Here is a 15,590-nt window from a genome sequence, read left to right on the forward strand (position 1 = left end):
CCAGACTGGGTGACATATAGTGGTAGGCATTGGGCAGCGGGTTGGATTTGTTTGACATAAGGTTACCTTTTCCTAGCTTTGTTTAGTCAAGGGCTTGGAAGAAATTTGAGTAACTTAGATTTGAAGTGAACCTGTTCTCTGAGCTAGTCCCTCTGACTGGCTGGATGCAGTGCTTTTGCTAGTGAACTTCTAAGGTAGTATTCTTTTACTTTAGAATCAGAAAGAGACATCTAAATGTTGTTGATAACCCTAAAGGAGAAGCATTGCTTGTTTTCATAGTTTCTCCATCACCACAGAGATTAAAGAGTAGTTACTTCAGTACATTTATAAATTTCCTTAGAACATTTAGTTAGTGTAATTTTCTTTTGTTTCAGAATTCCTCACTGGTGCTATGTTGAGCCTGCAGCGTAATGACCTCAGACGGTGTTTGGCTGCTGGTTGCACTGAAGGCTGGTGACCATGTTTGGCAGCTTTTTTGTGCTTGAGACCTGCTTTAGTCTTTTTCTGACTGAAACTGTTTTCTGCACAATTACGTCCTGCATTAGATGAGAGAAACACTTGGCTTGCCCCTGCCCGACATCCTAGTAATGCTGATCCTTCACACAGGAATAATGATGGCTAATTATTCCAGGGGCTGCAGTCTTAGGACCAAAGTCCCAGTAAGCTAACAGAGAGTATGAATCTCAATGCAACTTGTAGCAGTAATGGTAGGCAACCAATCCAACCTACACAGCACAAAAATCGGGTGTGAGCTACCTTGAGTACCAGCAGCATTCATTGCGGTTTTGTCCATGATGTCAGCACAGGGCTGCTGATCTTGGAGATTTCTGGTAGGAGGTCTGTAGTAACCTGCTGTGTTGCTTCTCAAGTGTGTTGGTGTCCTTCAGAAACAGGACTTTGATAATATTATCAAAGTTCGGGGTTGAAGAACATTTACCTCTTTGGAGTGAGGATGATCATAATTTGTCCATTGTTGTGGGTGGAGCAGCTGAGTTCAGAGTGTGTGATGGTGGTTGTAAACTGGTGCCATCTCTTAGCAGCATAAAGGAACACATTATAAAATAAGCAGTACTAGAGGTATCACCTAGTTGCCTAACTTGTAAGTGGCAAACGTTTGGGGGATTTCTGTAATCATTTGTGATGACTGAAGAAGTGCACAAACGCACTGAGGGACAGGAATTGGTGTTGCTCTGCTGACTGTGTTGAAAACGTCAGTCACCCTACGGAATGTCACTCTCCCTGAGGAATGTCAAAGTGACCTGTGGTTGCAACTTGAAATGAGAGTGGAGTAAGCAGCAGGTGGTTCTGGAGAGTCACATAAACAATAATGCTGACTCTGCTGTAGCTTGAAGATGTAGGGTGAAGTTCAATAGCCTCATTAAGTTGGTCTTAACATAGAACTGCTACCAAAAGAGCTTATGCATAGGCCATTCTGTTGAGCTGAGCTGATCTACTGAGTTGCTACTACTGAAAGGGGGAAGGCTTGGTCAATGCTTTGCTTGGTCACTTGTTTTGCTTTTCCCCTCTGTAGGCTCTTGTGCTGTACCTTTAGCTGTTTAGACCTTCCAGTGAGTTGTTTTCATGTGCGACAGAGGTGTGTTTGGTTTTTTTTATCAGTCTGTTTCAGCATTGGAGGGAGTTATAGCTGTTGACAAACACAAATGATTAGTGTTGATATTGTAGTGTAAGTGGCAGTGCTTAACCAGGAGCAAAGGGAGGGCAAATGGAGTGGAATGACAGCTCCTTCTGGTGACTTTAAACCCTACCTTTTGTGTGTGTTGTTGATACCTTGTGAGTTACTTCAAGAAACAGGTCCCAGTTCTGTAGTCTTTAAAGCTATATCTGTACTGCTAAATGAACATACTCCAGGGGGATACCTGGTCCTGAGGCCCAGTGATGTGAGGTGGCAGCATCTGTACTGCTGTTGGGCTGGTGTCCTGCAGAGCAGGCTGGCCGTGTTCACGCTGAGTGGTTCTTTGCCTTAAATCTTACTTGGGTCCTCTGTGGTATCTCTGTGGCTTTAAGCCTCAGTTAATCTCCTGTGAGCCGACTGTCTGAACTGGAGGGAGCTGTGTTGTGTAAGGTGTTTTTATGAAAGTGAGGGTTGTGTCACATGGCCTCACACATACAGTGTGAGGAGATGTGGGAGCGTGTGGATGGGCGTGCTCTCCTGGAGAACTGTGGTAGGACCAGCTTGGTGCACTCCTGTTAGTGTGGCTTTTGGGGAGTGCTCCCTTGAGTTTTATTTTGGAAGGAAAAGTGGATTGCTCTCATGGGAGTGTGGGAAGAAACTTAACATCTGTAAAGAGTGCATGAGCAGAAAAATCAAGACCCAGGGGCAAACTAAGTATCTGAAATTACAGACCTACAAGTGGAGAGGTTTTGCTCCTGTTAACTTCAGCTGGATTTATATAGCAGTTTTCCTGAATTGTAGACTGTAAGGTCATAAGTAATACTTTTTAACTCAATATAATATATTGTAGTTGCTTTCTTTCCCTTTGTTGCAGCATCCCACTTAATTTTAGCCTTTGCAGAGAACTGTGTATTATGCTTCTGTTGTTTTAGGTGACACTAGTCTTAAAATTAAAGAAATTCCAAAAGTATTTTAGGTTTAAGTATTTTAACTTTCTCATTTTTGCTGATTTCAGGTACATGCAGAGTTTCCTTGAGCTTTTGGAGTATGAAAATAAAAGTCCTGAGGATCCTCATGTCCTGGATGAGTGAGTAATCTGTTTTCTTATGACAGTCGATTTAAAATAATCTGTCTCAAATAGCAAGTGGTTTTTACTGTAGGATAACAATTACCTTATTTGTAAGGTAGAGTTTGTATGGCAAAAACCAAAATTGTAATCTGGAGTAGAATGTAGGAATCTAAGTGCTTTTGAACAGTATGTTTTGTATTTATGCAGTCTGGTAGTTTAAAAAATGGCAAAAATGCTTCCTCCAAGGCTGTATTGAGAAGACAACAGGGATGTCAGACTATACTTGTGTATCAAATACTTACGACTAAAATGTCATTTTTAGTATACATTAAGCTTAGTACTCTGTTATGTATAATGTAAATTGGCACATTAAGAGTTTTATTTTTTTCAGTTTGAAAGTGTTCAACATGTCATTGTTTTTATCTAAAAGCTTTTTTAATGGACTTCAATTAGTGATGTTCACCTATCTCATTGAATAACATTACTGGGGAAGAAAGGAAAGCTTAGCTAATTCTCTTTATCAACAAAATTGTATTAAAATTGCCATTATAATGTTTCCTTGAAATGTCTAAGCATAAACCAGAAAAGAACCCACATGTGAGTTCCTTCAGCAGGTGCAACATGTGCATCAGAGACTTGAAAACAAAACAACCAAAACACACACACAGATGCCCAACACTAAGGTCTGTGGTTACCCTGTACCATGGGGTGGCCAGCTTTGTTTCAGGATATTACTTCTTGCAGGTTTTTTGTTCCATTAATTAGCTTTCTTAGGGTAGCTTGTCTTTTAAACTTGTATTTCTTTTTTAAGCTCTAAAATTTTGCCTGATCAAGCAGTGCTTTATAGAGAGTGTTTCATAAAACACTCTCTTGCTCTGTTTGTGCAAGATGTGGCCTGTGCTGTGCAGAAATGGTGTTTTGCCTTTAGTTAGCTTCAGATATGTTGACTGCCGTGTTGCCTTAGGCTAAATAAGGGCTTTAGTAGATAGTGCATTTCAGATGTTATGCTCTTTTGGTTGTGGGCCTGTTATCTGAGATCTTTACCCTTTATTTTTTTCGTGTCAAGCAATACATTCAGGAGCTGCTCAAGCACATGAGTACCAAGCTACCTGCGTGGCAGAACTGCAGAAGGAACCCTAAGGATTATGGACTGACTGATGAATTGTAGTGCTGGTGAACAAGGGAAAGTAACTATTTTCTCAGTGGGAGTCCAAAACTGGAATCCTGTCTTCAGTTCTGGGTATTCCCTGTGAAGAATTTAAAACACTCCTGGACAGTATTGATATGAAAGGAGCAAGAAATAGAGACTTGGGTAGTTCCACCTCTGAATAGTGTTGAAGCCGTTTGTTTAGGCTGGCAGACAAAAGAGATTGGAGACACTGGAAGTTTGTGTGCCAAAAAAAGGTCACTGTAATAAAGGATCTTTGGTTGCTCTAACTGAAGAGCTGGAGAACTGAGAAATGGCTGATTTTTGTTAAAAGTTGAGATTAGGCACAGGGCAAAAAGTAAAAACTGTAATATTAATGGGAACAGACTGAAGGCTGTAGAGCATCCCATTTTAAAAACTTTGATGAGTAGATTGGATAGCTTTCAGTGATGTTCTAGTCATGCTTAATCTGTAGTGGATAAATAGATGAACTTTTTGACTGCCTCTAGCTGTGACATTTTGTGATTCTGTATTTATAGCCTGTTGGCTGATGATACAAGAATTTCTGTTTGTGACTGGTTTATCAGCAAGCTTTCCTTTGGGTGGGATTAAGGTACCAAAATGTAGGTGTCCGTTGCCCTTTGAGGTGGCATAAGCTGTCCTAGGCATGTAAGTGAGCCTGGCAAGTGTTAAGCCTATAATGTCCTGGATGTGCAGGTTGAGGCAAAGTAGTTATGTTGCTTCTGGAACCATGTTAGGTGTTCTGCAGTTAGGTAACTGAATTTCAGCTTTTTTTGGACTTCAGCAGTTCAACACATATGTTGCTTATCAAGGTTAATGAGTAGTTCTTGTGGAGATCTATTTTTAGAGTCTGTTCACAATTATCACATGAATTATCTGATTCTGCCATATGGATATGGCATTCTTGATACTGTTTCATGGCAACTGGAAATATTGTTTGCAATGCTCTATATTAGCATGAAAGAACAAATATTTCATAATGAACCAAATATTTACACATTCAGTATAAATGCTTCTTAAAAGCTTTGAAATCTTGCAATTCTCTGTAATTAAGTACATACAATGAGGATGCTAGGAATTTATTGCTACCTATTGGGGTGAAGTCCATCTAGGACTTTGACAGTAAGAGTTGTCTTTCATACTGAATTTGGCCTGTGAAAGAGATGAAAAATGCATTATCTGATTAAAAAGCAGATTTATTCTTTTTGACAGTATTGGATAGGTTAGCTAAGATTAGAAAGTTAGATTTTACATTCCTGCTCTTGATATGTCATCTCTTCCAAACTTTCTAAAGGCTATGCCTTTTAACTGGATATTGAGCTGTAGTTAGCAATTTTGAAATATTCTTTGCAAACTGTGTCTTTCAGAAATACTCTTAACTATTGTCCATGTTTATATTGTAATAATCTACAGATAAATATAACAGATTTCTCAAGTCCTGTGTCAGTATTTCATGTTGCTGCTATCTAGCCCTGTCCTACTTTTGTGTTATAGTCAGAAGAGTATCAGTATGGTCAGAAAGTATCAGGAACACTAGCAGAGTTAATGGCTTCTTTTCAGTGGGGAAAGAACTCATCCCTGAGTTCATTTAGTTTACAGAAAAGTTTGCTGTTATTTTTGTAATGGCATGTCTCATTTAATATAAAATTTGAGCCATTATCTGGGACTTTGTGGTAGTGTGTTTAGGGATGCATACATAGAAATAGTTCAACCAGATTGGTTCGCTCAAAGAAAAACCTGGAAGTTTATAAGGTATGCCCAGTCCTTTGAAACAAAGTCCTTCTTGTCTGGGCAGTATCTGCAGTGTATCTCTGAGTACTTTGCATGTAGTAGCCTATAAAGAGGGGCTGGAGCAGGCTTCATCTTCTGGTTCCTCTCAGCTGTGCTGTTCCTGCATGGAGCACTCTGTAGGAGAGCACATTTTACATATTAATATTATGTATTGTTATGTTATGTATGTAATGTATGTGATGGTACATTATAGCTCATATTACAGAAAACCCAGCCTTGCATCCTTTGGTCATTCAGTGCCCATCCTTGTTAGAGTCCTGTGTGCTATCGAGTGACTTTGGCATTTCATGATGGACCCCATCTCTTCTTCCTTCAGCTTTATTAGTGTCACAAGATGTGAGTCTTGCCTGGGTAGAAGTACTTCTGTTCCCATACCACCCCAGCAGCTTTTGTTTGGAGCTGAAGGTGGTGTCAAGCACTCAAAGCATGAAGACTAGCAGAGCAGCTGATTTTGGAAATTAGAGGGTGCCTTGGTGGTCTTTTTGTCAGCTGAGGTGGACTTCAGTTTCTGTTATAGCTGATCAGGGTAACAGTAGCACAGGAGAGAAGGGGAGCTAAAATGATCTTTCTAAGAGGTTGGATATCCACAGATATCCACAGTGTTGGCAGTAGTTCCTCAATTAATGCTTTCTAAGATGGTGCAATGCCTTTATCAGTTGAACATAAAACTGTCCCCTGATTTTTGTGTTACATCTCTGTTTGTCTGGGGAGTCCGCTCTGGTATTCTCAGAATTTGGCCTCCCTTTCTGAGGAAGCCATTTTATCTCCTAGTATTACAGTATTGTAGATGTTATTGGTGTAGTGGCACAGCTGTCTGGGGAGCCATGCAGTGAAGTGAATTGGGAAATTGATTGAGTGGAAAAATAGCCCCCTTTTAGCCCTGTGGGCCCTAAACTGTTCCAGTGTGTGGCCAACAGAGACAGACAGGAGTGCCCACTTAGAGGAGGGGGTGAGCAGACACAGGAGTAAGCACAGAGACTAAACTAAAGTTGATGTTTTTCAGAGTGGCCCAGTTTAGCTCTGCTCTTAGTGAATGACTTGGAGGGCAGATGCATGTTCAAGAATGTTACCTTTTTATGAATGTTGGACAAAATGCTTTGAAGGGATTTTTTGTCCTGGCATATCTATGATGAAGAGGTTCAGAGGTGTTTCAGTTTCTGTTACATTCTATTGGTCAGCAGAGCTTATGGAGACTTACTGCAACATCACCACATTACTGTCACTGTCAGCATTATGGGCTTATGCCAAATGGTAGCTTACTTTTGCATTTCTGATAGCACAAATATCTTTTCTCAAGCTGTAGAGGGGTCAGGTGGAAGTTTTTCCACAGTTCTATCAGTGTGATAGCAGGAGTGCAGAGATAAGGTGTCCACTCTTGGTGAAGGGTGTAAGCTGGCAGAAGTGTTGGAAATTTCCCAAGTTGTCAATATGCATCTGTATAAATGCACAGGTGGAGGTTGCCTTACAAAAATCGAAGAGTTGGTAAAACATGCAGTTCACCCGTGTTTTCAAGGAGCACTTACTCCAGCTTTTACACCCCTTAGTTTCTTTGCTGCTTTTCTATTTGTGACCCTGTCATGGGAGGGTGTGTGGGGGAGTGTCCCGGGGCTGAGAGCCGCTGAGTCAATAAGCTGTCAGTAAGTCTAGAGATAACACAACAGAGAGGAAACTTAGTAAACAAATAACTTGCCTTTCTACAGCCCTGCAGTTAAAATAGGGATTCTGTAAGCAATTTGAACTAAGTAAATATTGGAGTATATTGATTTAGAAGGTGCCGGTTTGTTACTTTTAAGTAAATGCTGCTTCAGTTAATTTTGTGCTTCGGAGTAGATAGACTGCCTACTACAGAAGTCTTTCAGAGTGTGAACTTTTACCTTTCTTTCTGGTAATACTCAGCTACCAGCTAGCACTGCTTTAAAAAAGAGCATCCAATCAAAAAAAAAAAAAATTGCATGTCTGTTCCATTTAAAAGGGTTTTTACTCATCACTTTCTTGTTTTTCATCTGTCAGATAATACTATCGATAAGAGACATAGCAAAAATTCCCCTTGTCTTTATATTGATTTTCTTATGCTTCTTGTATTGCATTGTGATGATAGATCAAAATAGAATAATATATATAGTCGTTAGGAAGTTAAAAACTTGTGTTGTGATGTTCATTAATTGTCTTTGCAGAAGTCTCTAGACTTCATTTATTTAATAGCTGTGGTAATGCCATAAATATTTTTCTGTTAAAACAGAAGCCGCTGAAGCTCACTTGACTAAAATAGCTTCATATTAATAATTTCTTATTTGTCAAACCTACTGCATTATTTATTAATTTGGTTTTTGAAAATAAAATACAGAGAATTGCGAAAAAAAAAAGTAATGGGTAAATAAATTTTTTGGAACTAATCTAGAGTATTCCCAGCTAATCTCATGAGCATTTTAAAAATTCCTTGATATGGTTTCCCACAATTTGAATACAGTAAAAGCTTTGTGTCTTTCAGGGGTGTGGTGGTTAGAGGGATTGTAAGGAATGAGCGCTAAGATTAAGGAGGCGTGTTTTGATTTCTGCCCTGCCACTTTGAAATGTGCTTGTGTGCTTCTTGTGTTTGGTCCTTTAAAAGCATCTGCTTGATGGAAACACAGGAGTGAACTGAGTTATCTTTGAAGATGGAACGGGAGGTTTGCCATGTCACTGCAATAATGAGGCATTCTTTATTAATTTTTATGCTGACTAAGCTTCAGCTATGATTTTGCTGGTCTGTAGCAGATAAACCTCCCAGCCCCTTGTCATGTTCTGTGCAGTCAGGCACTTTGGTAGTGGGATATCAGTGAACAATTTGCCCCCGTGGCATCATGAATATATTGTGGATAGTGGAGGTATTTAAAAACAAGTAGCAGAGCAAACAGTAGAGAGTGGTGTCGCTTCTTTCAGACCTGACTGTAAGTGTTGCTTTCAGCCCTGCTCTTGGCTACTGTCTTGTTGCTTGGAAACAGAAAAGCAGCACGAGTACAGCCAGGCACCAGTCTCTAACATCAGCTTTCAGTGGTAACAGATCACACAGAATCAAGACTTAATAAACATAAAAAGCATGAAAAGCAATAAAATATTTTAAGCTGCCCAGTCAGCAAGATTGTTAAGTAAGAGAACAGTCATTCTATATCATGATAGTATTTAGATTGGGGAATTAGGCAGTTAAAGCTTCTCCTTTTGTATGCAACAGAATAATGTTGTAAAACTACTGAACTGTTTGTTGACACATAGGTGAAAACTGGTGGTTATGCTAAGGAGAATGGGAAAAAAAACTATTAAAAATGAAGCTATATTCCTTTCCAGCTGGCAGTGTAGAGTGGGAGAAATAATTTTCGAAATGTATGACTTGTTAAGAATGGTATGGTGTACTGTCAAGTGGTTGCCTTGGCTAAGTGATGCTGAAAAGGAAGAAAGTGTCTGGTTCAAATGTGGTGGCTAGTGGTTAGTCTTTTTTTACTTTTGGTGGCTTTGTTCTTTCCCTTGCTCATTTCCGAGGGGGTTGGACTAGATGACCTTTCAGTGATTTCTATTGTTCTTTCCTTAGCTGGTGTGTATTCTACTGCTGATACATTTCTTTTCAGTGGTCATTATAAATCTACCAAGGATGTTTTGCTGCTGATGGTTTTTGAAAAAGGAGCACTGGAACTGCAGATACAGGCATAGCTGAATGAGCCTCCCAGCTGTGCTTTCTTTGGAAAGCTGCATTTCACCTTGTGGACTTTTTTAAACAGCCTCATATAATCATTGCAGTGTTAATGTTAATTTAATATTAGAGAATGTAGGAGAGTTGAGTAGTGCTGATTTTCCATGTGTTGGCTTTAGAAAGCTATTAATAATGGGTATTTCAAGTATATATGAGTCTGCATGTGGGGAAAAAAAAGGATGAGCACTTTGAAGATCAGAGGTGTTTAGCTGCCCGGGCAGGAGAAACAACAAAAATCCTCCAAGCTGTTTCAAAGTAAGTGCTTGTTAAAAGCAATGGAAGTGTTATCCTGAAAGTTGCCGAGCTACCAGAGAAGAGAAGAGCCGGTCAGAGCTCGGTTGTATTCACGCTGCCATCCAGCGGTGTGAGAGGAAACTGAGCAGGAGTCACACAGTTACCTGTCCTGAGATTCCAACTTAGCAAAAGATTTGCCAGGTGAAGGAAGTGCATTCCAAGTTCACTGCACGGTTGAGGTGTTAGGAATTAAAAACGAATTTCTCTTAGGAATTGTGAAGGGCAGTCGGGTTGTTTTTACTGAGTTTCCTTTCCAATCTCTCAGCTCCTGTTAAAAGTTGCAGGGAACGACAGTTATCATAGTGAACATGATTGCAGTAAAAGAAAATATTTTGTTGTCCATGAATGGTGAAGAAAGATTTAATTTAAAGGAATGTTTGTGGGAGGAGTAACTTAATTTGAGATGCTTCACAGGTGCTGTGAGAAGTTGCCCAAATACTCCTGTTTAAATAGACTTGTTTAGGTACTGCTGTATTTTTGTCTTCTCTCTCTGATAATTTTTTGGTTGACTGGGAGGCATAGTAAATAGGTAAAATGCTTGTGTTGTGGTTGAGTTTCAGAAAAAAAAGATTGAGTTTAATTAACAATCTGTTTCTAATTTTCTTTCCTCTAGCTTTTTAGATGTTTTAATTAAAGTCAGGAACAGACACAATGATGTGGTTCCAACCATGGCGCAAGGGGTGATTGAATACAAGGAAAAATATGGCTTTGATCCATTTGTTAGCAGTAACATCCAGTATTTTCTAGATAGATTCTACACCAACCGCATCTCTTTCCGCATGCTTATTAACCAACACAGTAAGTAATGGCTTTTCTCTTCTTTGAAAACTTATTAGTTATTGCTTATGAACCTGAAGCTATAGCTTTGTTTTGCTTTTGTTTCCTTACTCATGACTAATTCTTAATATTCTGTACAAATTTTGGTAGAATACATACTGGCAACTGGTAGATTTGGTATTTTACAGTGATGAGAAATGAACCCAAAACACCAGTGTATTTTCTTTTAGAATTGTCAGTCTTTGTCAGCATGGCTGTCACTTTTTAGTCTTGTTGGCAGAGATGGCTTGTGTAGTGATACGTGAACTACTTTGAGATAGCAGCAGAGTAGCTGTATCTTTCTGCTAACAAATCTTTCAACATAGTTTGTAGAGCTGATATTTATTTCCTAGTGAAATGCAAAGATGCCATAAATTTTGAATAGGTTATGCAATATATGTATTTTTATTGTTGGTTTTTTTTCATCAAGTTATTTAGATTTTTCTTACCTTCTAAAGGGGTTGAGTATTTCTAACTTTTAAATTATATCCCTTGTCTTCCCTTCCTATTTCCTGTTTATGAATAAGTGCTGGAATTAGTCATCCTTTGTCATTAGGTTCTGTTTCATTTGTTGTTACTAATAAACTTACTTTTTTATATTCATATTACAGAGTGAAAGGAATTACTTGCACAGCTCTTACTAACCAGTATGTGCAACCATGCAGAAAGTGATCTGTATAAAGTTAAGGACAGTCTTGTGATCTCTTTTAGCGTGTCTTGTGCCTTTTAGCTCTAGAGCTTCATTCTCTGCTCAGTATTCTGCTTTTATGAACTCTTAGCAATTGTTGTACGCTACAGATAATGTGGCCACTGGAGTATTTAGTATAAGGAGTTTTACTACAAGTTGTGTGTGTTTCCAGTAACCTTTTATGTGACTAACAAATGCCTTGCTGCGTGTGTACAGATAATTTGAATGTGGTGAAGCATACAAAATGAGATAAATGTGCAGCTTTTTCTTTACTTGTACCTGAGCAGACAAATGATAGACATAAAGCCAAGTTAAAAGGCTCTCGTAGAAGAGTTCCAGCAATAGAGTAAATCCATTGTCCTAATAGAATTCTTGAGCTGAGCGCTAGCATAATTTGCACTAATTCTAAAATATTAAACTTGCTTCATTGAACTGAACTAGGTTTTCCTATGGACCCTCTTACTTAATTGGTTGAAGCCTAAAACTGCTTGTAGATGCTTAAAGTTTAGTTAGCCTTGTATAATGTCTCTGTGTTAGCAATGTTAGTAATCTGTCCAGGATGGCAAATATTAACCTTGAAGTACTGAAAGAAAAGACAGTTAGAAAGCAGAATGCAAAACAAGTTTTTATGTAGTTTGCATTTCTGTTCCCTGTGTTACTGGCAAGCTGTTCCTTACAGTGTGTTCTGCCGGGTGCAGTGGCCGGTGTATGAGCTCACCATGGCCAGGACAGGAACAGCTTTCAGATCTAGTCTCTTACTCACCTCATACTGCACCTGCTTCATATCAGAGCTCACTAACTTGCTGAAATAGCAATTCCACTCTTGAAATAAAGTGTAAAACCTTCCTACTTCTTTGAGAGTTAAGCTCTCAGTGAAGGGTGTGGTGAGGACCAGACCCTTGTGCAAAGAGGGAGTGGGATCATGTTGCTGAGAGCCAGGGAAGAAGTTGTGTGAGTGAGGGAGACCTCTGTGCCAGCTGTGAAATTGCAGTTTTAGGTGAGTGTAAAAGGCTTTTAATGGTGTCTTAGTTCCTCAGTCCTTTCTATTGTAATATTTTCATTTTTGTGAGTGCTTCTCTTCTGACATAATGGTATGAATGAAGCATTTTACATTTTAATTTTATCTAATATTTGATAGTCTGCTTTGAAATGTAGGTTTTCACCTTGACTCACCCATATTGCTAATTCTGTTCTAGCTAGTCTTAGCTATAAAAACTAATTAAAAAAAAAGGGTGTGGGGAAGAGGAAGAATTAGGCAAGTATTTGTCTAACAAGGATTCTGGCAATTTGCTACAGTATCTTTTTTCAAAATGATGCACTATCCAGTAAGTCTCAGATACCATCAGATTTAAACTTTTGGGGCTACCTCAAGTTTAATAGACAATTTATTGCCATTTCTTTTTTCTTTTAGCACTACTTTTTGGTGGAGATATTAATCCTGCTCATCCCAAACATATTGGAAGTATTGATCCTAATTGTGATGTGGCAGAGGTGGTTAAAGGTAAGATGAAGTTAACATTTTTGTTGACTGAACCCCACCCCCCAACTTAGAATATTCAGAAATATCTTATTGAGGTACAAGAGACTGAAGGTGATTTAAATTCATTTAATAAAATAAAAAAAGAAGAAATGGAAGTTCTGAAGTTGCCATTGGCTTATTGAGACTTTCTGATGTCTTCGTTATTGAGAATAGAGGAACTTCTGTTAAGAGAACTAAGAGAACAATTTGATTTTTAATAGTTTTAATCTGTCCTTTCAAATATCAGACGAAGTGTGTGTTTTGTTAAACTTTAGATGTTTTCCTGGAATACTCAGAAGCAGGTTCTCATGTAGTGCTTTTATATCTGATGCTGGTACTGCAGAAAACTGGGAGTAATTTCCAATTTGTTTAGTTAGGTCTTCCAGTAAAATGTCCTTGGGTGTACAGATATTCCAGTGAAACTCCCCATTACTCTGTGCATTGGATCATACCACAGCCTGTTCTCTCTTGCACAGAAGGCATGAATGTGATGGTTGTACCTGAGTGATCTGGCACAGTCACACTGGAAATCCTGTTTGCTTAATGTTGTGAATGTTCATATGCTTTCAGGATGTTGATAAGTAGGCATGAGGCATTGCTGGCTGCTTCAAGAACTTGTTCATGGAAGCTTCATGCTCTGGGTGTATCTATTTACAAATACAGGTTTTGCTGTAGGGAAGAATTCCACGCTCTGTCCTTGGCTGCTGGTTGTGTAGCTGCAAAGGGGGGAAGAATATATTTCTCCCCTTCACTTTCTCTCCAGCTTTTGGTGAAGTAAGAGGGAAACCTTTCTTATGCCAGACTTTGATGTGCATGATAGCTCACTTTGTAATCCTTTTTACAGCTCTTACAGCTTTTTCTACCTCTTTTGGGCTAAGGTGACCTTTTTCAGCAGCTTTCTTTCCTTTTGATTGACCTTACTACACTTCAGCCTCAGCATTGTATATGTTAGTCATGTTGATTGTTTAGATTTTCCTTCTAATAGCAATAATTGTATCAATTTTGATAATCAGATTCATAGTTGCTGCCTTGGACAGAGGAGTGCACAGTGTCAGAAAAAACGATGTCCAATTTTCAAGCAAGTAGCTAAAATAGATCTTAGACAACAGTAACAAAACCAGAGGTCCCTCTGAAGGGCTGCACAGCCCTCTGGGGTATCGGCCACTCCTCCCAGTTTTGTGTCATCAGCAACTTGCTGAGGAGGCATCTGCCCCTTCATCCAAGTTGCTGATGGATAAAGTTAAACAATATTGGGGCCAGTATTACAGAATCAGAGAATCGTCAAGGTTGGAAGAGACATTTGAGATCATCCAGTCCAGCCATCAGCCCAGCACCACTGTACCCTGTAAATTACTAAACCATCACCCAGCACCAGACCCACATGTCTCTTAAACACCACCCTGGGCAACCTATTGCAATATCTGACAGTGACAATTCTTTTTGTAGCACCTAACTTGAATCTGCCCTGTCTCAGCTTAAGGTCATTGCCTTTTGTCCTCTCACTGCAGGCCTTGGGGGACAATAGTGGCAAAAGATGACAAACTTTCTTGCTATATTTCAGCAGTCTGATTTGGATTGTGGGGAGGTATCTTCTGGGGGGTTCTTTTTGGTTCAGTAAGAAACAATGAAGAATCTTAAAAATTCCAGCTTTGCCCCCAGATGACCTTGAAAACTAAGTATTGTAATCAGTATTGTGTTTGGAAAAACTGAATTTATGGTTGCAATGTCATCGGTTTTTTACTTGAGATGGAAAGAACAAGCATTAAATTGTGATCAGGAAATAACAGATAAGTAGATATTATGGTCAGCCTAAGATTATACCCTTCTGGTTTTCAAGCCCTGAACAAAGATGAAAAATAGCTTGTCTCCAGTACTGTGTTTTTGTTTGTAGAGCTTTAAATGGATTTTGCCCTTCTTGACTAATGGGCTGCAAACTCACAGACAGAAAGGGATTAGATTGGATACCAGCTTCGTGCTTGTAAACTAGTTCCCAAAATGAGTGTTCTGCTTGTAGTCTTTCACAGAGAAGACAAACACTGCTGGTCATCTCTAGGAGATTTTGATAAATCAGTGTTTGTTCTGTTATTTTGTAGATGCTTATGAAACAGCTAAGATGTTATGTGAGCAGTACTACACGGTGGCACCTGATCTGGAAGTTGAAGAATTCAATGGTAATTATGAAACTAATTTAAGAGAGCTCCTTGCTATTATCTGTCATTTCTAGTTTTGTTAATTAACTGTAAGTTAGAATTTGAACTCTGCAGTCCTACATGCAGCTACTTTTCTTCTAATTTGTCTGTGTGGGCACCTGGATTATAGTTCATCATCATGGTGTACTTCTTTATGCTGAATTCACTATCACTTTAAAGAAAATAAAATGGTCAAAAATTCTCATAACTGTAAAGGAAACCTGCCTGCCTTCTAACTGATATTCTAATGGAGCTGAATCTTATTTCATTCTGAAGTATGGTTATAAACTGATGAATTCCACTGGCATTCTCTGCCCCAGTGGTGAGCTCTTTCGTGTAAGATGGTAAAATTATAAATTTTTTAAGTTGTCTGTGCTTTAAATCCTACCATAAACTTCTCACATGAAAATGTGCTTCAAGTTGATTGTAAAGATGAAAATTGGATGATACGAAACTTGATGAGACAGGCCTAGTCAGTTTATTGACTGCTTTTTGTTCATAATTTCTGTTGACAAAAGGTAGGTCATTGTTTTAAGTAAAAAAAGAAATTAATTTTCTTGAGTGATCCTCTCCCAAATTTTGGACAGCTGCCAAACATAAGACTAAGATGCTTCCAAACTTCAGCAGAAGAATTGCGTGTTATTCCTGTAAAGAGCAATGCTACAAAATACTATTGGGGAAAAAATAAATAATTTCACATTT

At 38.8% G+C, this 15,590-nt stretch overlaps 1 protein-coding gene across 1 annotated transcript in view; it reads left to right on the forward strand.

Moving 5' to 3' along the window:
- The window catches only part of PDK3 (pyruvate dehydrogenase kinase 3), a 51,845-nt gene that overhangs the window by 23,441 nt on the left and 12,814 nt on the right, over positions 1-15,590 (forward strand). The window contains exons 3-6 of the mRNA XM_064646809.1: positions 2,649-2,720; positions 10,290-10,474; positions 12,592-12,681; positions 14,793-14,870. Of these exons, the coding sequence (XP_064502879.1) occupies positions 2,649-2,720; positions 10,290-10,474; positions 12,592-12,681; positions 14,793-14,870 (425 nt within the window). The remainder of the gene's footprint in view (positions 1-2,648; positions 2,721-10,289; positions 10,475-12,591; positions 12,682-14,792; positions 14,871-15,590) is intronic.

Source organism: Pseudopipra pipra, chromosome 2 (assembly GCF_036250125.1).
Source record: "Pseudopipra pipra isolate bDixPip1 chromosome 2, bDixPip1.hap1, whole genome shotgun sequence".
NCBI classification, from domain to species: domain Eukaryota; kingdom Metazoa; phylum Chordata; class Aves; order Passeriformes; family Pipridae; genus Pseudopipra; species Pseudopipra pipra.